The sequence below is a fragment of the Carcharodon carcharias genome, chromosome 12 (genome assembly GCF_017639515.1).
Source record: "Carcharodon carcharias isolate sCarCar2 chromosome 12, sCarCar2.pri, whole genome shotgun sequence".
NCBI classification, from domain to species: Eukaryota; Metazoa; Chordata; class Chondrichthyes; order Lamniformes; family Lamnidae; genus Carcharodon; species Carcharodon carcharias.
Genome location: NC_054478.1, coordinates 32,209,980 through 32,236,698, shown reverse-complemented (window position 1 = coordinate 32,236,698; position 26,719 = coordinate 32,209,980). Strand labels below are relative to the sequence as shown.

Sequence of the window (26,719 nt, the reverse complement as noted above, 5' to 3'; positions counted from 1 at the left end):
TTGGCGGTTTTTGTACTGTTGGGGTAGAGAGTTCCAGACATTCACTACCTCCCTGAGAGAAGAAATTCCTTCACATCTCAGTTTTAAATGAATGGCCCTTATTCTGTTACTATGTCCCCACTATGACCTCACACTTTCCTACATTAAACTCCATCTGCCAAGTTTTTGCCCACTACTAAACCCATCTATATCCCCTTGCAGATTTCTTATGTTCTCATCTCAACACACGTTCCCACTTATTTTTGTATCGTCAGTAAATTAGGATACATTACACTCTGCCCCCTCCTCCCAGTCATTAATATAGATAGTAAATAATTGAGGCCCTTTGACTGATTCTTGTGGCACTCCACTAGTTACGTCTTTCCAAACTGAAAGATCCATTAATCCCAACCCTGTCTTCTGTGTGTTAACCAATCCTTAATTCATGCTAATACATTATCCCCAATACCGTGAGCCCCTATCTTGTGCAATAACCTTTTATGTGGCAACTTATCGAATGCCTTTTGGAAATCCAAACACACTACATCTACCGGTTGCCCTTTATCAACTCTGCCGTTATATCCTCCAAGAACTCTAGCAAATCTGTCAAACATGCTTTCCCTTTCATAAAACCATGTTGACTCCGTTTGATTGTGCTAAGGTTTTCTAAGTGTCCTGCTATTTCTTCCTTAATATTGGACTCTGGCATTTTCCTAACGACAGATTTTAAACTGAGTGTAGTTTCCTGCTTTTTGTCTCCCTCCCTTCCTGAACAGGGGTGTCACATTAGTGGTTTTCCAATCCGCTAGGATCCTCTCAGAATCCAGTGAGCTCTGGGATATTTTGACCAATGCCTCCACTATCTCTGCAGTCACTGCCTTTAAAACCCCTGGATGTGTGCCATCAGGTCCTGGCAACTTGTCTGTCTTTAGTCCCGTTAGTTTGTCAAATACTTTATTTCTCGTAATAGAGACTGTTACACGATCTTTCCTCCCATTAGCTCTATGCTTGCCTGATATCTTGGGATATTTATAGTGTCTGCCATCGTGAAGACTGATGCAAAATATTGGTTTAACTTATCTGCCATGTCCCTGCTCCCCATTATCAATTCTCCAGTCATATCCTCCAAGGGACCCATGCTCACTTTAGGCACTCTTTATATACCTGTAGAAGCTCTTGCTGTTTGTTTTATATTTCTTGCCAATTTACTTTCATAATCAATTTTCTCCCCCTTTATTAGCTTTTTAGTTATCTGCTGCTAGTTACTAAAAAAAAAAATCCTGAAAAATTTTGGATCCGATGTGCCGCTTTGCCTTGGACCCTATGGGCTTTTACTTTCTTGACCAGTCTGCCATGAGGGACCTTATCAAAAGCCTCGCTAAAGCCCATATAGACCACATCAAATGCATTACTCTCCTCAAAAAATTCAATCAAGTTTGTCAAACAAGACCTTCCCTTAACAAATCCATGCTGACTATCCTTGATTAGTCCGTGTCTCTCCAAGTGCAGATATACCCTGTCCCTCATAATTCTTTCTAGTAACTTCCCCAATTTGATTGAATTTTTTGAGGAGGTAACCAGGAGTGTTAATGAGGGTAATGCATTTGATGTGGTCTACATGGACTTTAGCGAGGCTTTTGATAAGGCCCCTCTTGGCAGACTGGTCAAGGAAGTAGAAGTCCATAGGTTAGACTGACCTGGCCTGTAATTTCCTGTTCTATCCCTTCCTTTTTTAATAATGGGACAACATTAGCAGTCCTCCAGTCCTCTGGTCACCTGTGGCCAGAGAGGATTTGAAAATTACTGCCAGGACCCTTGATATCTCTTCCTTTGCCTCCCTCAACAGCCTGGGATACATCTCATCCAGGCCTGTGGATTTATTCACCTTTAAGGCTGCTAAACCTGCTAGCACCTCTCTCTCCCTATGTTAATTTCCTCTAATATTTCACAGCCCTCCGCCCTGGTGTCTATACCTGTGTCATCCTTTTCCATTGTGAAGACCAATACAAGTATTCATTGAGGACTGTAACCATGTCTTCCAGGTCTACACACACATTACCTCTACAGTCCCTAATTGGCCCTACTCTTTCCCTCATTATTCTCTTGCTCTTTATACATTTAAAAAATCCCTTTGAATTTTCATTTATGCTCCCCAACATTTATGCTTTCCTAATTTCATTTTTAGGTTCACTCCTGCACCTTTTATACTCCTCTAGATGCCCTGCCATACTGAGTTCTCAGCATCTGCCATAAACTTCTCTTTTTTTTCCTTAATCCTAACCTTTATGTTCCTTGACATCCAGGGCCCTCTGGACTTGGTCCCCCCCACCTTTGTCTTTACGGAAACATATTTGCCCTCTACTCTCGCTGTTTCCCCCTTGAATGCCTCCCGCTGCTCTGACACAGTTTTATTTCCAAGTAGCTGCTCCCAGTCCACTTAGACCAAATCATAAACAAAAACAAAAATACCTGGAAAAACTCAGCAGGTCTGACAACATCTGCGGACAGGAATACAGTTGACGTTTCAAGTTCATATGACTCTTCAGAGCTAAGGAAATAGAGAAATGAAGTGGAATATAAGCTGGTAGAGGGAGGTGGGACAGGTAGAGCTGGCTAGGGGGCCAGTGATAGGTGGAGGCAAAGAAGAGATTGCCAAAGATGTTATAGACAAAAGGACAAAGGACTGTTGATGGTGGTGATATTATCCAAGGAATGTGCTAATGGGGACATTAAGGGTAGCAAGCAGGACAAGCTAGTGGCAGATGGCCCTAGTGGGCATGGGGGGAAAGGGATCGAAATGGGCTAAAAGGTGGAGATAAAACAATAGATCGAAATAAATTTAAAAAATAGGTGGGAAAAGAAATATATATTTTTAAAAAAATATAAATTATTGGAAAAAGGGGAATTGGAAAGGGGGTGGGGATGGAGGAGACAGTTCATGATCTGAAATTGTTGAACTCAATGTTAAGTCCAGAAGGCTCAATGTTAAGTCTAAAGTGCCTGGTTGGAAGATGAGGTGCTGTTCCTCCAGTTTGCGTTGAGCTTCACTGGAACATTGCAGCAGGCCAAGGACGGACAAGTGGGCATGAAAGCAGTGTGTTGAAATGGCAAGCGACAGGGAAGTCTGGGTCATGCTTGTGGACAGACCAAAGATGTTCCACAAAGCGGTCACTCAGTCTGCGTATCTCATCTTAGTAAAATTAGCCTTACCCCAGTTTAGAACTTTCATTCCTGGCCCAACATTATCCTTTTCCATAACTATCCTAAATCCAACTGAGTTTTGGTCGCTATCTCCAAAATGCTCCCCTACTGATACGCCTTCCACCTGCTTGGGCTCATTTCCAAATATTAGGTCCAGAACTACCCCCTTCCTTGTTGGGCTTTCTATGTACAGACTAAAAATGCTCTCCTGGATACAACTTAAGAATTTTGCTCCCTCCCTACCTTGCACACTAAAACTATCCCAGTTAATATTTGGGTTGTTAAAATCCCCCTATTACTGCCTTATTATTCTTGCACTTCTCTGAAATTTGATTACATCTTTGATTCTCTATCTCTCCCTGACTCTTGCGTTTGTTGGGGGCCTAAATTACAACCAACAGCGTGTTTGCCCCAGTGTGTTTTTTTACATCTACCCATAAGGCCTCATTTGATGATCCTTCCAAGATATCATCCCTCCTCACTGCTTTAATTGATTTCTTGATCAAGATTGGGACTCCCCACCCACCCTGTGTTCTATCCCCTTCTCTATCTCATCTGAATAGCTTATAACCAGGAGTGTTGAACTGCCAATCCTGCCTTCTTTTAGTCCAGTCTTGTTCACAGATATGGTAGCATACTCCCAAGTGCCTGCCTGTGCCCTCAGCTTGTCTGTCTTATTCCTCAGGCTCCTTACATTAAAACATATTCCATTTAGCCTTGCTAAACTCAATTCCTTCTTATCTAGCCTACGTTTCCCCTGTCTTTCAGACCGCTCACTAGCATTTTAACTTCTAATTCCATCTCAGCTTCTCTCCTCTCTTAACTACTTTTCAGGATCCCATCCCCCTGCCAATTTTGTCTAAACCCACCTCAACAGCATTCGCAAACCTCCCCGCGAGGATGTTGGTTCCACTCCTGTTCAGATGTAACCTGTCCAACCTGTACACATCCCACCTCCCCCAGAAGTGGTCCTAATGCCTCAGGAATCTAATGCCCTCCTTCCTGCACCATCTCTCCAGCCACACATTCATCTGCTCTATCCTTCTGTTCCTATACTCACTACTGTGTTGCACTGGGAGTAATCTGGAGATTACAACCTTTTTGAAGTCCTGCTTTTCAAAATTACCTAACTCCCTAAAGCCTGCTTATAGGACCTCATTTCTCTCTCTTCCTACGACATTGGTCCCAACATGGACAATGATCTCTGGCTGTTCACCTTCCCCCTTCAGAATGCCCTGCAGCCGTTCTATAACATCCTTGACCCTGACACCCAGGAGGCAACACGCCATCCTGGAGTCACGCCCACAGCCGCAGAAGCACCTGTCTTCCCCTCACTAAAGAATTCCCTACTACTATTGCCTTTCCACACTACCCCCACCCCCCCAAAACCTGGAGCAGCTGGACCACCCACATGCCATGGCCTGGCTCTGGTTGGCCTCCACAGAGGAACTGTCACTCTCATCATTTTCCTTTCTTCAAGGCCGAAAAACGGTTTGCGAGCAAAATGCACTCGGGGCATTCCCTCACTACCAGCCTGGTCCCCTGCTTCTGTCTGGCGGTCACCCATTCCCTCTCTGCTTGCACTTCCGGGATGACCACTTCCTGAAATGTGCTATCCACAAACTTCTCAGCCTCGTGAATGCACTGTAGTGCTCCTAGCTGCCGCTCAAGCTCCAAAACCTGGAGCTCTCGTTGTTCCGGTCGGAGGCACCTCCTGCACACATGGCCATCCAGACTGTCTAAGATTTCCCACATAGCTCAGATTGTGCAAACCACGGGACTGAACTCACCAGACACTAGATAGAATATGGGCCCTTGCTTTTATTTTAAACTTACTCCTACTTGAGTCTCGCTGTTTTAACCTCTATCCCGAAGTCTCACTGTTTTAACCTCTCTCCATATTTTTACACCCTTCAGTATTTTTATGATGGCAAGGTTTTTTGCCTCCATGATTACGTTTTGAAGTCTCTGCCATGTATTGATCACTTCACGGGGTGACAGTTTTGAAATCGGTCTTAATGTATCTTTTACTAGCTCAAATCAGCATTCCTCTCTTGCTCTCAAATAATTCCTTTTTGGATGAAGTGGCTCACTGAGTTTGTTTTGTTCTTCCGCACGGGTTCTTCACCATATCACTACCTATTTTCCTTCATTCAAATGACACTTTGTCACCAGTTTAAATTTCTCCTAAAGCACCTGATTGAATGAGATTTGCTCAAAGTCAGACAGAATTGTGTCTATCATCACCGAGTCAAACTGCATTAACGCCTCATTGTACTTGATTGACAAGCCCTAACGTTCTGATAAAGACTTGGATTGTCGCCTTTGCCATAATAGTAAATAGTGGCAGTTTTCTTTAGTGCCCTTATTCATGACAATAGAAACTCCCATGTTCTTTGACACACTTGTGTGTGCATCTGGCTTCTGTAAGACTGAGGTATTGAATTAATTGCAATTTGATCACAAAACACATATTAAGGATTTCAGTAATCTGTCCTGACTACATGCAAGTAAAAGTTTATCAATCAGGCCATATGATCCTTGAATGTATGTTGCAGTCTCCAGTATATTCCTTGACCCCTAGCCAAGCTGTTCCAGTGAAGCTACAACACTGGCATGCACCCAGCAATGTGGAAAACTGCCCAGGTGTGCCCTGTACAAAAAACAGGACGAATCCAACCTGGCTAGTTACTGCCCCATTAGTCTACTCTCCATCATCAGTAAAGTGATGGAAGGGCTCATCAGCAGCGCTGTCAGGCAGCACATGCTTAGCAATAACCTGCACACTGACGCTCAGTTTGGGTTCTGGCAGGGCCACTTGGCTCCTGACCTCATTATAACCTGGAGTTGAGAGTGACTGCCCTTGACATCAAGTCCGCATTTGACTGAGTGTGGCATCAAGGAGCCCTAGCAAAACTGGAGTCAGTAGGAATCGGGGGAAAACTCTCTACTGGTTGGAGTCATATCTTGCACAAAGGAAGATGATTGTGGTTATTGGGGGTCAATCATCTCAATTCCAGGACATCACTGCAGGAAATCCTCATGGCCCAACCATCATCAGCTACTTCAATGACCTACCCTCCATGATAAGGTCAGAAGTGGGGATGTTTGCTGACTGCACAACGTTCAGCACCATTCATGACTCCACAGATACTGTAGCAGACCATGTCTAAATGCGGCAAGACTTGGACGATTTCCAGGCTTGGGTTGACAAGTGGAAAGTAACATTCACGGCACACAAGTTCCAGGTAATGGCAATCTCCAACAAGAGAGAATCTAACCTTCACCCCATGACATTCAATGGCATTATCATCGCTGAATCCCCCACTGTCAACATACTGGGGGTTACCATTGACCAGAAATTGAATTGGATGAGCATATAAATACTGTGGCTACAAGAGCAGGTCAGAGGCTCAGAATCCTGTGACGAGTAACTCACTACCTGACTCCCCAAAGCATGACCACCACCTACAATGCACATGTCAGGAGTGTGATGGAGGAGTGCAGCTCCAACAACACAAGAAGTGTGAAGCTATCCAGGACAAAGCAGCCTGCTTGATTGGCACCCCATCCACTAGCATTCTCTCCTTCCACTGCTGCTGCACAGCATTGTGTACCATCTACAAGATGCACTGCAGGCACTCACCAAACCTCCTTACCCAGCACCTTCCCAAACCTACGACCGCTACCATCTAGAAGGACAAAGGGCAGCAGACACATGGGAACACCACTACCTGGAAGTTCCCCTCTAAGCCACTCACCATCCTGACTTAGAAATATATCTTTGTTCCTTTACTGTCACTAGGCCAAAATCCTGGAATACCCTCTCTACACCACATAGACTGCATCTCACCACCACCCTCTCAAGGGCTATAAGAGATGGGCAATAAATGCTGGCCTAGCACACCCCATGAATGAATAAGGAAAATCAGTTTCAGTGCACGAGTGGCCACACTTAATTTTATTTTGAAGGAAATTTGATTTTTCCTCCGCATTCCCAACCTTAAGCCACAACTATTGTTGCTAAGATTGGCCACCTCCATTCTTAATGGGGGTGGGAAATCGGATTTCCTCATGCGGACCATTTCCATCCAGTAGTGCAGGGTTTTGGAAGCCCATTAAAAACACACCAGGATTGACAGTTTGTGAAGAAAATGGAAAGCACCGTCAGGCAGTGAAAAATGTATCGAACTGTCCTCTTGGCCCGTGCTATCACCTTTTCTACAACGATTTAAATGGCTGTGGCTGATTTTTGAAAACTGCCTAGCTTTGACACTTGGTGGGGGAAAAAATCTAACCATCTGTTTCCCTACATTGATTGACAGGCATTCTGCTTTGAAATTGAAATGAGCACTTGTTCATTCCTTCCCAGAGAGCAGTCCATTGGCAGTGCGTCACTGATTTGCAAGTGCTATGGGAACACATTGTATCTTTGATGTGGTTTCTGGTTTGTTGACACAAGATAATAGAACTTGCACTTATTACGTACTTCTTCGCATGTCAGAATGCGTTTTCCACTTTTGTATCAATGATCTGGAGGCTTTTACGAGATGGGGAGTAGTTCATTTTTTCCAGGAATGTAAAATATTTTCCATTTTGTATTGCATGGAATTTGAGGACTGTTCAAAGTGCATACATGGGGATGCGGGTTTCATGTGTGATCTGAGGTAGCACGGAGGATGCAATGTAGGCATCAAGGTGGCATGGTTGATCACAGGGAGCATGGGTTGGCATGGGGGTGGTGGGGTGATGGATAAGGTTTCAGGAGCATTTAAACACTGTTGGGAGCTGGGATACTGTGTTGAAGAGCCAAGACAGACCAAGACAGCTAGAGGAGAGTGCGAGAGGAGGACCCTGGGACAGGCAGTCAGCAGCAACTAGAGGAGAGTGTGAGAGGAGGACCTATTTCTACCTGTCAAAGCCGAAGTGTGACATCAAAGGAAAACAGGTAGATGATTGGTGAGTATCTCTTCTGTGTCTCTCTCAATTGGCCAAGTGGTTTAAATCAGCAGACGTTATTACAGCTGAAAAGTACAATTAAGAGATTCACTTTTTAAAATATTTAACATCCAAATTAATTAACTAAATAGAATAGAGGTGGCTGGGTAGGTGGTGTGTTGCAGCTTTAATATGTGGGAGCTGGTGGACACTGTTGTGATCCACGGTGACCGCATCTGCAGCAAGTGTTGGCTGCCTGAGGAACTTTAGCTTGGAGTTGATGAGCTGGAGTCCAAACCACAGAGACTGCGACACATCAGGAAGGGGGAGAGTTACCTGGGCACTGTATTTCAGGAGACAGTCACACTGCTTAGATTAATTATATCAAATTTGGACCGTGGTCAGGGACCGGTGGGTGTGACTGTGAGTGAGGCAGGTATGGGGATCCAGAATTTAGTTTTGGAGGAGCCTCAGCCAGTAACTTTGTCCAATAGGTACGAGGTTCTTGCTCCTGGTGTGGACGAGGGCACAGGCTGCAAGGAGGAAGAGCGAATTGACCACAGCACTGTGGTACAGAGAGCCATTCAAGTGGGTGGAGAAAAGAGAAATTTAGTATTAATAGGGGATAGCACAGTTGAAGGAACAGATACTGTTCTCTGCAGCAAAGACAGAGAGTCCAGAAGGCTGTGTTGCCTACCTGGTGCCAAGGTTAAGGACATCTCTTCTGGGCTGGGGAGGGGAAGGATCCAGTTGTCGTGGTTCACGTAGGTACCAATGACATAGGTAGAACTAGGAAAGAAGTTCTGCTGAGGGGCTATGAGCAGCTTGGGGCTAAATCAAATTGCAGAACCACAAAGGTGGTTCCTTTGCTACCTGAGCCACATACAAATTTGCAACAGGATAAATAAAATCAGAGAGGTAAATGCATGGCTCAGAGGTTGGTGTGGGAGAAATGGATTCTGATTCATGGGGCACTGGCACCAGTACTGTGGAAGGAGAGAACTGTTCTGTTGGGACGGGCTTCATTTGAATCATGCTGGGACCAGTGTCCTGGCAAATCATATAACTAAGGTTGTAGATAGGACTTTAAACCAATTAGTGTAGGTGGGGAGGGCTCAATTGAAGGGAAGTTTAAAAAATCAAAAGTAAACAGGAGAGCATGTGTGCAGGGTAGTGAAGAGGCAAATGATAATCAATGTGACAGAAAGGGGCAAGAAAATATAAGCAAAATAGTGCAGCAGAAATCAGAACCAGAATGAGCAATAATGGTAAAAAGTCAAAGCTTTTTTTAAATTTATGCATGGGATGTGGGCTTCACTGGCTGGGCCAGCATTTATTGCCCACTCCTAGTTGCCCTTGAGAAGGTGGTGGTGCACTGCCTTCTTGAACCACTGCAGTCAATGTGGTGTAGGTACACCCACAGTGCTGTTAGGAAGGGAGTTCCAGGATTTTGACCCTTGTATCTTTATCTGAATGCAAGTAGCAGTTGTAACAAGATAGATGAGTTGACGGTACAGATAGTAATAAATGAATATGACTTGATAGTTGTCACAGAGACATGGTTGCAGCGTAACCAAGACTGGGAACTCAATATTCAAGGTTATTCGATGTTCTGGAATATAGGCAAGAAGGAAAAGGAGGTGAGGTAGCTTTTTTAATAAAGGAAGGTATCAGTGTGGTGGTGAGTAGTGATATAGGTGCAATAGATTGTAATGTGGAATCAGTTTGGAAGAAGTCACGGCAAGTGGAAGAAGTCACGGGTGGGAGTCATCTATACGCCCCTAAAGAGTTGCCTCACTGTAGGACAAAGTATAAGTTGGGAAATAATGGAGGCACGTAAAAAGGGCGCTACAATTGTCATGGGTGATTTTAATCTGCACACTGAGTGGACAAATCAGATTGGCATGTGTAACATGAAAGATGAATTTGTAGAGCGCATCAGGAATTGTTTCTTAGAGCAATATGTTGCAGATCCTATCTGGGAACAGGCTATTTTAGATCGAGTAATGAGGTGGGATTAATAAGAGATATTGTAGTTAAGGATCCTCTAGGGGGTAGCAATCACAACATGGTAGAATTTCAAATTCAGTTTCTGGGCAAGCAATTCAGATCTCAAACCAGTGTACTCAACTTAAATGATGGCAATTACAGAGGAATGAAGAAAGAGTTGTCTTACGGGGGCTGAGAAAATAGGCTAAGGGTAAGGAGAGTGGATGAGCAGTGGCAGGCATTTAAGCTGATATTTCATAACGCTCAGCAAAAATGTATCCGGTCAAAAAGAAGGACTCTGAGAAGGATGAGCCACCCGTGTTTAACAAAGGTGGTCAAGCAGAGAGTCCAATCAAAAACTAAGGAATACAAAATGGTGAAAACTAGTGGTAGGCCAGAGGATTGGGATTTTTTTCAGAGCCAGCAGCGGATGACTAGAAAGCTAATGAAGAAAATTGATTATGGAAGTAAATTGGTAAGAAATATTAAAAACAAACAGCACAAGCTTCTACGGGCCTATAAAAAGAAAGAGTGCCTGAAGTGATCATGGGACCCTTGGAGGATGTAACTGGAGAGTTGATAACGGGGAGAAGGGAAATGGCAGATAAGTTAAACCAATATTTTGGAGGACACTATTAACATCCCAAAGATATAAGATAAGCAAGGAGTTAATGGGAGGAAGGATCTTTTAACAGTCTCTATCACAAGAGATGAAGTATTTGACAAACTAATGGGACTAAAGGCAGGCAAGCTGCCAGGACCTGATAGCCTGTGTCCAAGGGTTTTAAAGGAAGTGGCTGCAGAGATAGTGGAGGCATTGGTCAAAATAGTCCAGAGCTCACTGAATTCCGGGAAGGTCGCAGCGGATTGGAAAACCACTAATGTGATGCCCCTGTTCAAGAACGGAGGGAGACAAAAAGGAGGAAAGTATAGGCCAGTCAGCCTAACGTCTCTTGTTGGGAAAATAGTAGCCTCCATTATTAAGGAAGAAATAGGACATTTAAAAAAGCTTAATGCAATCAAACAGAGTCAACATGGTTTTGTGAAAGGGAACTCATGTTTGACAAATTTGCTAGAGCTCTTTGAGGATATAACAAGCAGAGTTGATGAAGTGGTGGATGGTAGTGTATTCAGATTTCCAGAAGGTATTTGATAAGGTGTCACATAAGATTATTACACAAGATAGGAGCTCACGGTTTTGGGGGTAATACATTAGCATGGATTGAGGGTTGGTTAACACATGAGACAGAGTCAGGATTAATGGGTCTTTTTTAGATTGGAAAGACTTAACTAGTGGAGTGCCACAAGGATCAGTCATAGGGCCTCAATTGTTTGCTATCTATATTAATGACTTGGAGGGGGTTCGGGGGGGGGGGGGGCGGTGTAATGTATCCAAATTTGCTGGCGATACAAAAATAGGTGGGAGGGCATGCTGTGGTGAGGACATAAAGAATCTGTGAGGGGATATAGATAGGTTTAGTGAGTTGTCAAAAACTTGGCAGATGGAGTTTAATGTAGGAAAGTGTGAGGTCATGCACTTTGGTTGGAAGAATCAAAAGGCAGACTTATTATTTAAATGGAAAAAGACTCCAAAAAAGTGCAGCACGGAGGAATTTGGATGTTCTTGCACATGAAACTCAAAAAGTTAGCATGCAGGTGCAGAAAGTAACTAAGAAGGCAAAAGGGATTTTGACCTGTATTGCAAGGAGGTTGGAGTTTAAAAAGAGGCAAGTCTTGCTGTATAGGGTGTTGGTGAGACCGTACCTGGAGTACTGTGTATAGTTTTGGTCCCTGTATTTAAGTAGGGTATACTATCATTGGAGGCAGTTCAAAAGAGATTCACTAGGCTGGGATGAAGGGGTTGATTTATCAAGAATGGCTAAACAGGTTAGGCCTTTACTCATTAGAGTTTAGAAGAATGAGGGGTGGTCTTATTGAAGCGTGCAAGGGGGCTTGACAGGGCAGATGTTGAGAAGTTGTTTCCAATAGTGAGGGAATCTCAAACTAGGGCACATAGTTACAGAATAAGGGGGACTCATTTAAAACTGAGGCATTTCTTCTGAGGGAAGTGAATGTCTAGAATTCTCTACCCCAGAGAGCTGTGGAGACTAGATCACTGAAAATATTTAAAGAAGATAGATTTTTGAAATATCGGGAAGTTGAGGGCTGAGGAGCTGGCACAAGAGTTGAGGTCTGGGGCAGATCAGCCATGATCTAATTGAAGTGCAGGGCAAGCTTGAGGGACTGAATGGCCTACTGCTATTTCTTATGTTCTAACTGGGTCCATCTCCACACCCGCACTCCCCTACTGGTTCTTGGCTCCCAAGCTTCACTGCGAACCAGACCATTGTGTGAAAAGACAAAAATTGCATTTGTAGTCACACATGGGTTTGGCGTGCAGCTTGCGAGTTGCAAAAATGCACAGATTGGGTTTTCCCCAGAGAGAGATTCACCCCTTTTTCTCTGTGCATTAAACATTAATGCTTTAAAAAGTGTCTGTGTTTAAAGCACTGCACAGCAAGAGTAAATATTTCCAGTTGAATATTCAAAGCCCTTGAGTAATGTGCACAATTGTATGGATTATCCAAAAAAAATGTGCTTGTGGCATTGTGCTGATGAGGTGCGTTCTTCAGGGTACATGAAGCATGAATTGAGCAAATCCATCATGGTTGACAGCACAGTGAGTTCCTTACGCATACAGTGTATAGAAAGTGATAAAAATGTCCTTTGTAATGTACAGCTTCAAAGATGGATTTGAAAATTCTGAAACTGTAGTGCACTAGAATTATCAACTAGCTGTTACCACTAGCTTTATCTTCCAGCTATTACCATTAGCTTTATGGCTGGTAAATGAACAGATGCAATCAGTTTCCTTCAATTGTTTTGCTACTTCGCCATGGAATTTTCGTAATGTTTGTTAAGGCTCTGCTTTCTAATAGCAGAAAACGGTTACAATTTCCACTTTTTCATAATATTAAGAAGGCTCAGCACTAACATTTATATAGTGCTGGGGAGATGCAATTAACTGCTTGAAATCTTTTTACAATTTGAGCTTCAGGTTAGTTAGCTCATGGATATGGATCAGACAAACTGCTCAGTCCTGGGCAGAATTAAGATTCTGGAATACTGTTTTGGCTATATCCATTCAGGTAAGTCATAAAAGTTCCATCTGACTTGAGATTCAGAGATGGAGGTGAGTCTTGTCAGTAGGTGAGCCCCTTGTACAAAACTCAGCATCTGCCCTGCTACTCTAGCCTCATTGTTCTTATAGCTGCTCCGGTTAAATGCCTGGATGCTGGTAACATCCAAGTGCTGATTGGGGAACTGAATAATAGTGGTGCTGTTGAAGGTTAAGGCAAAGTGGCTGGGTCTACTCTACTTGGAGATTTCCATTAAACGAAATGGTGCAGATGCAACATGTGACTTCACCCCAAGCCTGTATATTACTCAGGCCCTGCTGTCGTCAGATGTGAATGCAGCTGGGAGTGACGTAATTATCAGTTGATAACCATCTTCCTGACTTTATGATGAATGTGAGGTTGTTGATAAAGCAGCTGTAGATGGTTGGGCCAAAAGCCTTCCCCTGAGAAACTCCTGTAGTGATAGCCTCAGGCTAAGATGGTTTACTCCAACAACTACATCCATTTTTTTTCAGGTGCAGCGCTAGGCAGTAAGAGAGGTTTCTACCCAAACATGCAGATTGGACCTTGATTTTAATTGGGTTTGAAATTACTATCATCTGACTTGGAGATGAGTGTACGGCCACAGTGCCAAACTTGTGACTTATTATTTAAGATTGTTGAAATGTGCAATCTGCTTCAATACATCATTTATATAAAGTGATGCTTTATAAGTATATTTCTGTAAGCTGATTGCAGGACTATCTTACCCTGTTGTTCTGTCACTTATACATTCTGCAGATGATTGCAAAATTAAGAAACAAGCATAAGCTGCCATTGGTGTGATATTTTGTCCTTTTCAGCTTAAGTTGACAAACTGTTGTAAACTCCATCAGACAGCAGAATCTAATTTAAAGTATAATGTGTGTAATTTACAACCAGGCCACAGGGTTTTTTATTGTAGAATCTCAGTCATTTTCAAATTAGTTGCAATAAAAAGGATTTATGCTGTTGAAATTTGCAGCCTATTAAACTAATGTGGAAATTGCTGCAGCATTCATGGCTTGCTGCTCTTCATTTAGTGGTGTGACTTGTGCATTGTATCCTATGTACCAGTGTGCCATAGATACCCAGATGCAGGAACATTATTGCTGTTAGCTGTTTTGCTCTTTCACTCTTGAACCTAAAATGAACTTCAAAAGATGTAATCTAGATTGAACAGTGTTAATTAATAACTTGGAAATATTTAGCTTGAAATATGTATCTTATTAGTTTACTATGTACATTTTTACCCTATAATTTATTGTAACGTTTGTAAATTATGTACAAGCCATGTCAGATTAAAACAGGAAGATATCTTGTATTTACATTTTCATTATAAATAATGCACGAATAATATATAGACAAACTTGCAATAAATTAACAAAGCTTTCGACACTGCTTATTATCAAAACAAAATGATCTTTGAATTTTAATTGGAATTCAAACTCTGCAAGTAACCCTATAATACTGATGTATATTAACTACTGCTTGTAAATGAACTGTGTGGCCCAACTGCAAGCCAAATATTGTTTTGCATTTACTGGAGAATCTAAGAGAACATGTATTGATGCAATGCCCTTCCTTTCTTATAATTTTGAGATTACCTGTGAATTTCCTCTTTAAGAATTCAGTTGGGATTACTGCTTTAGGGGTCTAGCCACGATCTCACTATTGAATTTGCAAATTAGGCAGCTTATGTCCTTGCAACCTTCATTATCATTAAACACTATGTTAGATTCAATGCCAGTGCACCCTGTGTCAGATCACACTCGAACTGTTGCATCAGTGCAGAGCAGTTTACTGACACTGAAATTTGTATAAATGCAGACTGAATCCAGAGTCGGGTCCTGACCCAACCAGAGCAACACTTCCTAGAAGAGGAAACCCCGCTCCACTTTGCTACATGGTCAATTCAAGCCTCAACAGTTGATTTATATCAAACACATTCTACATTGCGGCAAAGCCAAAGTTTGAGAGGTTTTGGGGATTTCTTTTCTTGACGCCCACTTCCTGGATTGTCATTTCAACTGCCAAGTGGCTCTACGGCTGCGAAGATTTGTTGTCTCTATCACATAATGACTTTAGATTTCTGATTTTTTATAAACTTGTATATTTCCATTAATACTTAGTTTACAAAGAAAGAACTTGCATTTATCTGGCATCTTTTCATGACCCTACGAAGCCCCTCAGTGATTTGCAAGCAATTAAGTACTTCTGGAATATAGTCTCTCTTGTAATGTAGGGAAATGTAGCAGCCAATTCATAAACCAACAACATAAAATGATATTTATTTTAGTGATAGTTTAGGGTCTCTGGGGACACCTCCCCCTGTTGCTCTTCAAAATAGGTGCCAGAGGGCTCTTTTAAATCCATCCACCTGCAAAGAAAGACATGGCCTCTGTTTAATATCTCATTTGAAAGGTGGCAGCTTGGACAGTGTAGCACTTGCTCAGCACTGCACTAGAGTATCGACTTGGAACTTGTGTACAAGATTCTGGAGTGGGATTTGAATCTTAAGACTTGGAGGCCAGAGATGCTACCACTAAGCCACTGCTGAGCACTACTACGCACTTGATAAGCACCAGAAAAAGCATGCAGACATCCATTCTGCCTAGAATTTGAGCTATTTGTTTATGGTATTGCTGATCCTCAGGCATCATAGCTTTGATTAAAGATTCAACACCATTGACATTTGTCAATAAAAAGCCAACTCACAAGGCCATGTTTTTGTATAGAATTTACAACCAGATTGGATTTAAAATGGCTGTGTGTTGTCCGAAGTGAAAGGAAGTAAGAAATATGCTGGCCATATCCTCCAAAAATAAATTCAGTAAATTTTCATCTTTGATCTTGGTTTTAAAAACATTTTTAATGATTATTATGACACAGATGATGGTAAAGGCTGAGTTCAAATCCCAGAGGGAAACTTGAAACAACTGTCATAACCCATTTTTGCAATTTGTGTGTTTAGTGATGCAGGCTTTGAATTCAGTAGTTGTAAGATCACCAAGTCTCGAGATTTTTATAAAACTGAATTAAATATTTATTAATACACGAAAGATTGTAAACACACACGTAAGTCTACAAAATTACTACTAAAATAACTACAAAAATCCCCTAATTAATCTGATTGTCAGTTACATCCCTGTTAAGGCAATAGTAAATCTCATAGATTTAAACAGACACCTGGCAAAGCATATCCTGGACAGTCACATTAAAAATGAGTTCCTTTCAGCTCTGGGTCCTTGCAGACAGCAGCTTGAGGCTTATAGGCTGGAGGCTTCTCATACTTGTTGGATCTTAAAATGCATCTATCTTGCACACAATCTCCTTTCTCCTTTATACATATCTTTTTCTTTGAATGTAAATTTTCCATTGTATCTCTTGACTTTTAACTTTACCTCTTTAACAATAACATCCTTTCATCCCACCAATTTTATTAGTAAGCTGAAAAAAAAACACATTTCTTGGCGTCTTCTAGCAAGGTGTAAGATTTCACCCACAATTTTGAATGGCTTCTTTTAACAAATGAAAATTTACCATCTACTCTCCTTACGTTTACCTAATCAACATCTCAAAACCACTATACATCAAAGAACCCAGACTAGCTGGCTTTAATCCACCTAAGATGCACACATAGACACAGACCCCACTGGAACGCTATTTTAAAAAATAATTTCCAATGACATTATAGACATTAATATCTCAAAAATGACTAATTAGTGTATTTTGAAGGTGAAGACAATAATGCTGAAAGGGTTTTACTGTCTGTTTTGACCATAAGGATTGTACTAATCCATGACAGTAATTGACTGGTTTATTTGCCATTGTATGTATCCTCCTCCTTAGGCAGTCACTTGGGATCATGGGTGACTTGCCTCCACTCTAGTTTGATGGCTTCTGAGATGGTTGATAACTCCAGTGGCGCGATCTGCTGACTCTGCCATATGTGGGGCAGTTGGTACTTGAAGGGTCGGTCAGGTGAGGCGTTTGTGTGCTCGACTTTGCCTCTGCATGCTCCCGATGAAGAATCTTAATGTGTTTGGTGCCTTCCCAAATAAACCTCCTCCATTTTGGTCAGTTACAAGCCAGGGACTCCCATGAGCCGTCGGGGACGTTTGATCTCTTCAGGGATGTTTTCAAGACATCCCTGAATTGTTTCCGTTGTCCTCCTGGCAGTCACTGCCGTGGCCAAATTCCACTGGAACAGTTGTTTTGGGAGTCTGACGTCAGGCATGCGGATGACATGTCCTGCCCAGCGGAGCTGGTTTTGAGTGATCAGTGTCCGATGCTGGGCATGTTGACGTGGGAAAGGATGCTGCTGTTGGAGTGTCTTTCTTGCAACTGGAATTTTGAAGGAGCTCCTCAACTGAGACAGTCTTCAACTTGAACCTGTCTTCAACTTGAACATCTTCATAATATGCATATACTAGATAAGGTATTAGAGTGTTAGTTGACAATTGTATTGCACCTTTTGTTCTTAATTTTAATTTGCTTCACCCTTTTATGTTGCCTTGTTTGCTTATTGATATTTCTTTTTCCTTTTATTTACCTTCACTATTCCTTCATCTTTTAATAATTTCCTTTTAATCCCATCCAATTTCTTAACTTAAGCAATTGTTTTGTATAATTTATTGTTTTCCTTCTTTAATCAAATATTAAATGGGTACAGCCTACTGAGATGATCTGAATCAAGAGTCGCTAAAAGTAAGGAATTAATTCTTAATATGAGGTGGCATAGTTGCAATTTTCTTTCTTTATTCTTTCATGGGATGTGGATGTTGTTGACAGTGCTGGAATTTGTAGCCCATCCTTGAATTGAGTGGCTTGTTTTCAGAGGGTAATTAAGAGTCAACCATATTACTGTGCGTCCATAGTCATGTTTAGGCCAGACTAGGTAAGGATGGCAGATTTCCTTCCCTAAAGGACATTGGTGGACCAGTTGGGTTTTTACACAATTGTTGATAGTTTCATGGCCACCATTACTGAGGCCAGCTTTACAATTCCAGATTCATTAGCTGAATTTAAATTCCACCAGCTGCTGTGAGATTTGAACTTGTGTCCCCAAAGCATTAGCCTGGGCTTCTAGATTATTAGTCCAGTGACATTACCACTATCCCTATGCTCCCATTGCGGAATTTTCTGTTGGCGTGCAGAACAAATTATTTTCAGTTAATGTATTTCTCTAGTGTAAGATCATAAAATAAATGGTGAAGATAACAGCTCTCATTTAAGTAGTGTAAATCAATTATCTTTTAAAACCAAATAATATGCTTTCAAATTATGGACTCTACCACGCTATCTGTTTTCTTTTAAAACATATTTTTAACATTAAACTAGTACATAACAATGCAATTTCATTGCTTAAGAATGTGTCTCTTTTCTTAAAAATGATCTTTTTATGCACATTGTTCATGAATTATTGCTGTAATTCTGTTGCTGTTGATGTACTATCTGAGTTGTGGCTACTTACCCGTAACAAAACCTGACTCACTCCTTTTTATTTCTTCCTGCCTTCTGTCATCTACAGCCATCCCGCACCCACCCCCCACCCTTAATAAACCTCTGGGTGTATGACTAATACTGCAAGAACCTTCCCATAGGTTGCTCATGAGGTCATCCTTCATGCGGCAGCTTGGATACTGAGCATCTCCCAGCTTAGTCGACTGGTGGTGTCACAGCTGGGCCCTATCACATCCAAACACTCTGACCACGGTTATTTGTTTCTGATTGGGACAATGATTATTCCCTTCCCCCACCCTGATATTAGACCCAATTGTAAAGCTCCATCCAATTTCTTTACTAAAGTTACCTAACTCAGCACAGACCAAACTTGGAACTCTATGGATCTATATGACTCCGTATCATATTGCCTGTGCATTTGCCCACTAAACTACTGAATGAACTTGCTTTCTGCAACATCAATGGGAGCTCATTTTAAAAATTGTTCAGTATGTAGGTATCCTGTTTAAGTGGAGAATTGTGAAAATGATGTTGTGACACAATCTGTAGATGTAATAGTGTAAAAATTATAGCTGGACTCCACATCCTTGCCCCTTCAGCATCTACTCCAGTGCTACTTCATTGTTAGAGTTTTATTTTGAACGTTTGCTTTCTGGTTTAAAAATTGACATATGGTCTTAGTGCAGGAACAAAATATATCTTTTCCTGTAATAATTGACGCAAACTGAACTGCTGTTTCAAAACTGTAGCTTCACAGAGGATATAGGATTGCCTTATTTAATCATTGTGTGATATGAGACTGTTTATGGTGAAAGGTGTAGGTTGAGATGATCAGAATTTTGTGGGATGCAATAATGTACCCTCTGCGTTTTGAAACACAGGACGTTTTTGAGACCAGGTCACAGCCAAACAGATATGAGGATGGATAAATATTCTGGGGATTTTTCAAGAAGTAGCTTGGAGTTGAGTTTATATTTGATGTACCTTTCTTCAGAAAATCAAATTTGTAGAGTAGAGAGATGATTCTAAGTGATCTGAGTGATAAGTGAATTTGATGGGCAGAATTGCCTTTCATCAGTATATACAGTTTTTCAAGTTTTTTTTCCAAGTTGTTTGGTTTTGGAATCCAGATTTGATTTACAGTTAAACTATTATTTTATGTTATGAATCCACATTTTGTGGTGTTACATAGAAGTCCTGACCTATTCAAAAAAGGAGAATTCGCTATCATTAAACCTATTAGACCTCATCCAAGTTTCTGAACCATGTGTTTGTTACTGGGAAACTAAGCTTGTAATGATGCACTTTCCTCTCGCCACAAGGGGGAAGCATTATCACTGATCATTTTAAAAATGTGCCTTATTACGTAAGATAAGTTAAACTGTGGGTATTTCTTTTCTGATGTAAAGAAGGTTCTGGTTTTATCAAATTGAAAATGTATCTTGTGTTGTCTACTATTCATACTGGTGTATAGATCCCTGCTGCAGCTCCTTGGCTCATGATGAGGGTGTCTGGTCTAATGTATGTTACGAATTAGAACTTGTATGTCTTAATTCATAAACATCTTTCCAAAAAAACCTTCTGAAATAGCAAACCAGTAAATAGTAATCTGCACAAGATACTGCTTTTTGAGTGTTGCTGCTGTTTAATATTGAGGTCAGAAGAGTTTGGAATAGATAATAAAGCCGACATTTTATTTGTCAAAGGAAATTGATGACAGCTGTTCGAGCAGTCCTCCTAACGCCTCCCATGAGATGCTTGAGGCAGACTCTAGCTGTGGGTTTTGATAGCAGCAGGGATTGCCTTTTACTTCCCATTTTCTTTTGATAGTGCCTTTGCCTTTAAAGACTTAAAAAAAAAACGAAGTTACAATATTTCCACATGCAATCATTTGGAATATTCTGTTTGGACTTAAGGCACATGCTACTGATGAATATGTTGGGTTATATCTGTTTTAATGCTCAGTGGACAGTGTGTGCTTAGCCTCATAGCACATGAGAGCATGATTGATCATTGTCTGGATTGATTGCAAATAGAATCTGTTGAAGCAGAGGTGGTGATTGCGATTGTTAAAGGGAGGGATGATGAGAAGACTAATCTGCAAAAAAATTTGTGCTTGTAAGTGAATGTTGTATATTTTAACAGAGTATACACGGACAAAAATGTGCTAAATGCAATTTATTAAAGGAAATAGAGCTATGTAAAGGAGGAAAGCTCCGAAATGTCCAGTCTCCTCTGGTGTTTCAGATGTCATTTTGAAAAGAAGTAGATCACCAGATAATATAGTGGTGTGTGATGTTGAAATTGGCTCTAGTAATTAACACCTAGGGATGATGGTTTTATACTGAAGCATATTTAAAATACTGATTGAGGAAATTGTCTTCATATTTTTCCTTTTTTTTACCTAGATAAAAATTTTGATGATGAAGATTCTGTGGATGGAAACAGACCATCTTCTGCTAGCTCCACATCCTCAAAAGCTCCCAGTTCACGGCGTCCAATCGGCACAGGTCGTAGACCAGGATCGTCTGCAGTTGGCTTGAGAAGTGCAACAGGTGAGACACACCCAGTGTCTGATTTGGCAAATGTTTCTACATAATTTGTCTTGTGACCACCTCTTTCAACAAATAAATAGAAAGAACTTGGAACACAGAAATGGGCCATTCTTCCCAAACAGCCCATGTCAAGGCTCGCTCCCCATACAATTAGATAGTTCTAATTGCATTTGCTCACCTTGTTCCCATATTCTTTATCCTTTATAATCCATTATTCATGTATACAATCTAATTCTGTGGATGGTATTTCTATACATCAGGAACTTGTGGCTAGCAGTGTCAGTTAAAATCCAAATTGGAATAAAGACTTAACTTTAATTGTTCTTTTTACACAGGATTTGTGTGGTTGCATAAGCTATTTTGTGCTGCCACTTTTTTTTCCCCACAGATTATATTTTTATGAAGCTTGATGCTCTGTTTTTAGCCTGCTGCTTTCACTCCCAAAATGGGTAATATCCTTTAAAGGGGAGTGGAAATTCTGGATGTGATGGATAGTTTGTCTTTTTGATATACTATGCTGCTGATTCTATCTTTTAAGAAGGGGGTAATACTTCAAGGATGCTATAGACTGAAAGCAGTAATAGTGGTTGGTTCTTCATCAAATGTCAGATACTCTGAATTCAAATTTCTGATATAGGGAAAAGCGTTAAAGATACCAACCATTGGCACAATGTCAGGTTTGTAAAACCAATGACATTAAACTCCAAGTGCAAATATTATTTGAAGAATGTCTTCCATCTGAAAACTCAAGAGACTAGGAGTTGAAGGTTTGTGATTACATATTATTTTTGATGAATTAAGTGGTGTCATTAATAATACTTCACTCCGATAAAATAAAATGACACAAATTAACATTACAGATTAATTATATGTGTAAACCTATATAAAGAAAGCCTTATGTATATAGCCCAAACTGTATCTGTCAACAATGAACATAGTACCTGGACATGTACTGACTATGTTGTGTAAGTAAATATAATCATTCATTTTGCATGTAGCAACGCGATGAACAATTATCAGAGATGTCTGTTGCCCAGGATGAGTGAAGAACCTCTTGCTTTTCTTTGCACAGTCATGCGATAGTTAACATTTTCTGAGCCACTGTAACAGAGACAACGACTTGGTTTAACATCTCAGTTGAAAAAAAGACCTTCGACCTCTCAGTATTATACTGACGTTTCTGATTAGATTGAATTCAAACAGCTTTTGTGAATTTCATGAGAATTTGGCGTGCACTTCGACATTTCCGGGAATGGTCATAAGATGCCTTATGAAAATTAATATTTTTTCAGTGTATGTTTGGAAAATTTGGATGTTGATTGAACACAGTAAGGCTTAATAGCCCTCTAAGTGTGTGAAAGGGTAGTGCGGAAGTTAAAACTGGCTAAAGTCAGGAGGTTTTGTAGTTTGTATATACTGTTGATCAGCTGGAGTATGTTGGTTACAACAACAACTTAAATAGTACCTTTAATGCAATAAAACATTCCAAGGTGTTTTGCAGGAGCATTGTAAAACAAAATATGATATCAAGCAATGTTAGGGGATATTAGGTCAGAAGACCAAAAACATGGTCAAAGAGGTAGTTTTTAAGGAGTGCCATAAAGGAGGAAAATGAAGTGGACAAGTGTAGGAAGGGAATTCCAGAACCTAGGGCCTAGGCCTAGGTAACTGAAGACATGGTGGAGTAATTAAAAATAGGATGCTTGAATGGCCAGCGTTACAACAGAGGGTGCTGGTGAGAAGTGACTGAAGCATTCTGGGAGAAGTCACTGCAGCCACCGCGACTCAGGAGGGAATCAAGGAGAAGGACTCTTGCACTCAACAGGAGGAAGAGCATCCAACAGGGGGCGCTGGTGAGAAGTGACTAAAGCTTCCTGGGAGAAGTCACCGCAGACACCGTGACTCAGGAGGGAATTGAGGAGGACCCACTATCAAAGAACGGAATAGCCCCAAACATTATATTGCTGTAGTGTTTCCATCCCTCCCTCCCTCCTCAAACCTTAAAAAAAAAAGAGAGGAAGAGGCAGTGCCTTCAGAAGTGCACCAGATCTGCGAGGGACACTCTTCTGAAAGTGGATTTTAAAGAAGAAGCAGCTGATTGGTGAGTTAATCCTGGGAGCAGACTTAGAGGGAGGAGTAGCAGAGCAGTGAGTATAAATTTAGCTTACCTTGGGGATTCACGGCCTTGTCTCCAGGGAGCAGACTTGGAGGGAGGAGCACCAGAGCGGTGACCTTGGGGCACAGAGTAACTGAAGCCAAAACTGAAAAAGTGACATTACAGGAAAGCTATGACCTGATTGGTTGGTAGAAAATCTGCACCAAATTTGAAAAAAAAACACTGCAAAGCTAATTAATAAATTAATTATCTAAGTTGAGATGGCTGGGCAGGTGATGTATTGTAGCTGTATGATGTGGGAGCTGGCAGATCCCATTACAAACCGCAGTGACCACATCTGCAGCAAGTGATGGTTGCTGGAGGAACTCCGGCTCAGAATTGATGAGCTGGAGTCCGAGCTCCGGACGCTGTGGCACATCCGGGAGGGGGAGAGTTACCTGGACGCTTTGTTTCAGGAAGCGGTCATACCTGGTAGATTAAGTACCTCAAGTTCGGTCAGTGGTCAGGGTCAGCAGGGTGTGATTGCAAGTGAGACAGGTAGAGGGATCCTGTGTTCAGGAACAGAGGAGCCTCAGCTCTTGACCTTGTCCAACAGTTACGAGGTACTTGCTCCCTGTGTGGATGAGGAACAGGGCTGTAGGGAGGATAAGACAGCTGACCATGGCACCATGGCGCAGGAGCCCATTCAAGAGGGGGGAGCAGAAAGACAAGTGGTAGTTGTAGGGGATTCTATAATTAGGGGAATTGATCCTTTATAAGCAGGATCTAGAGTCCCGCATGGTATGTTGCCTGCCTGGTGCCAGGGTAAGGGACATCTCTGACCGGCTTGAAAGGATATTGGAGAGGAAGGGGGGGAACCAGTTGTTGTGGTCCACGTCGGGACAAGTAACATAGGTAAGACTAGGAAAGAGGACCTGTTTGGGGATTATCAGGAACTAGGAACTAAATTGAAGAACAGGTCCTCAGGGTTATAATCTCTGGATTACGACCCGAGCCACGTGCAACTTGGCATAGGGATACGAGAATAAGGGAAATAAACACGTGGCTAAAGGAGTGGTGCGGGAAAGAGGGGTTCCATTTCGTGGGGCACTGGCATCAGTATTGGAACAGGAGGGATCTGTACCGTTGGGACGGTCTCCACCTGAACTGATCTGGGACCAATGTTCTAGCGTAAAGGGTGAATAGGGTGGTCAACAGGACTTTGAACTAGAAAGTTTGTGGGGGTGGGGAGGGAAGGGCAAAACTCCAAGAAATATGACTAATGGGAAACAAAGCAGCAGGTTAGCTTGTGGGGGGATGGATTAAACTTCATGGAAAATTTGTGGAAGAACTGAAAAGAAAGGAGAGCCCAGGAGAGGCTATTAAAGTCTCCAGAACACAAAATAGGACAGAGTGTTTGGAAAGGGCTAGGAATCTAACTTTAAGCACATCAGATAAAGGGACGACAATGAGAAAGGGGACGGGAAATACAGGACTGAAGGTGTTGTATCTGAACGCACGCAGTATATGAAATAAGGTAAATGAGCTTGTGGTGCAGATTGAAATTGGCAGGTATGATGTGGTGGGCATCACGGAGACATGGGTGCAAGGGGATCAGAACTGGGGGCTAAATATCCAAGGATATACATCCTATCGAAAAGATAGGCAGGTTGGCAGAGGGGGTGGGATTGCTTTGTTAGTAAGAAATTAAATTAAATCGATAGCAAGAAATGACGTAGGTTCAGACGATGTAGAATCTGTGTGAGTAGAGTTGAGGAACCTCAAAGATTAAAAAAACCATAATGGGAGTTATGTACAGGCCTCTGAATAGTAGTCAGCATGTGGGGCACAAGATACACTAGGAAATGGGAAAGGTGTGTAAGAAAGGCAAGGTTACAGTGATCATGGGGGATTTCAATATGCAGGTAGGCTGGGAAAATCAGGTAGTGGATCCCAAGAAAAGGAATTTGTGGAATGTCTACGAGATGGCTTTTTGGAGCAGCTTGTGGTGGAGCTCACTAGGGAACAGGCAATTCTAGATATAGTGAAGTGTAATGAGGCAGATTTGATAAGGGAACTTAAGGTGAAGGAACTATTAGGAGGAAGTGACCATAATATGATAGAATTTACCCTGCAATTTGAGAGGAAAAAGCTGGAATCAGATGTACACATATTCTTAGCTAGTGCAATTTCTGAACAGAGGAACACAGCTAAAACACCTCACTTGTTTTTGTGGGGCAGAGGACTCGTGATGGGAAGAGAGAACATTACTTGTGAGCATCGAGAAAAATAAGTGACAGGTGATTGATTTTTCTTGATGATGATGACAGTCTTGCACACCGCAATTCTTTGGAACACTGATAGAGTTGAGTATATCGTGTTCAGTGATTGTTGACAAATGAACCATATTGGGCATAAGGTGCCGGCAAAACAAAATGAGGGGAATAAAACGTGATTCAAGTGTCTTTATTAATTAGTTTGTAGACGTTCGTTACTACAATTTCCTCATAATAAATAGAATGCGTAATTGAGATGTTGGAAAATAAGCCTGATACTTTAACATTTTAATCAACACTACAATCTAAATTGTAATTTTATTTGCTCTTATTGTTGTGGAGTAGTTTTAAGACTGAGAAATTGGATAAGACTCAAAAAAAAACCCTCTGGTTCATCCAGCATGAAATACCTTTTGTAGCACAAATGTACACACCAAACCCTGGAAAGCCATGTAACCTCCTGGAAGAGATGAGAAAGCAAATACAAACCCAGGAAATCCTAGGAGAGAGAAGCTAGAAAATTCCCACGGAACCCTTTTGACAGTTGAAGCTTGCCTAGGAGATCACTCTGGCCTTGATTTGATATCGTCATACAATATCTACCTTTTTTCAGAGTGGCATCTGCTTCAGCAAGGGATGGGTCCAGTTCTTGCTTGAAGTTATTCAATAAATTAACATTCACTGCGTGAGCTATTAGTTGTGTTCCATATGTCTATGGTTCTCTGGGGGAAAGAAGCCATCTTCTAACATGAAATTTAATTCTGAGCTTACATAAGTTGAGATTATGACTCTTGTTCTCCCTAACCTATTTAGTTGAAACAAACTGGCTATACATGCACGATATAATTTCTACTTCATCTTCTAAACATAACTCAGTAACTAAATAGGAGCTCTGGTCGTGCGGGAAATGACCTATAGGGGAGGGACTGAGGGACAGAGCCAAGCCCATGGCGCCATTGGTGGCTCAGCTGTTTGGAGGTGTGGAAGAGCAATAGAGATAGATGATTCGATAGTTCGAGGAATAGACAGGTGCTTCTGTGGCCACAGATGTGAATCCAGGAT

At 41.5% G+C, this 26,719-nt stretch overlaps 1 protein-coding gene across 9 annotated transcripts in view; it reads left to right on the top strand.

The window, feature by feature from the left end:
• Positions 1–26,719, top strand: part of clasp1a (cytoplasmic linker associated protein 1a) — a 307,929-nt gene that overhangs the window by 127,692 nt on the left and 153,518 nt on the right. For all 9 annotated transcript variants that reach the window (XM_041201534.1, XM_041201541.1, XM_041201539.1 and 6 more), the window contains exon 9: positions 21,140–21,286. In XM_041201534.1, coding sequence (XP_041057468.1) covers positions 21,140–21,286 — 147 coding nt within the window. The remainder of the gene's footprint in view (positions 1–21,139; positions 21,287–26,719) is intronic.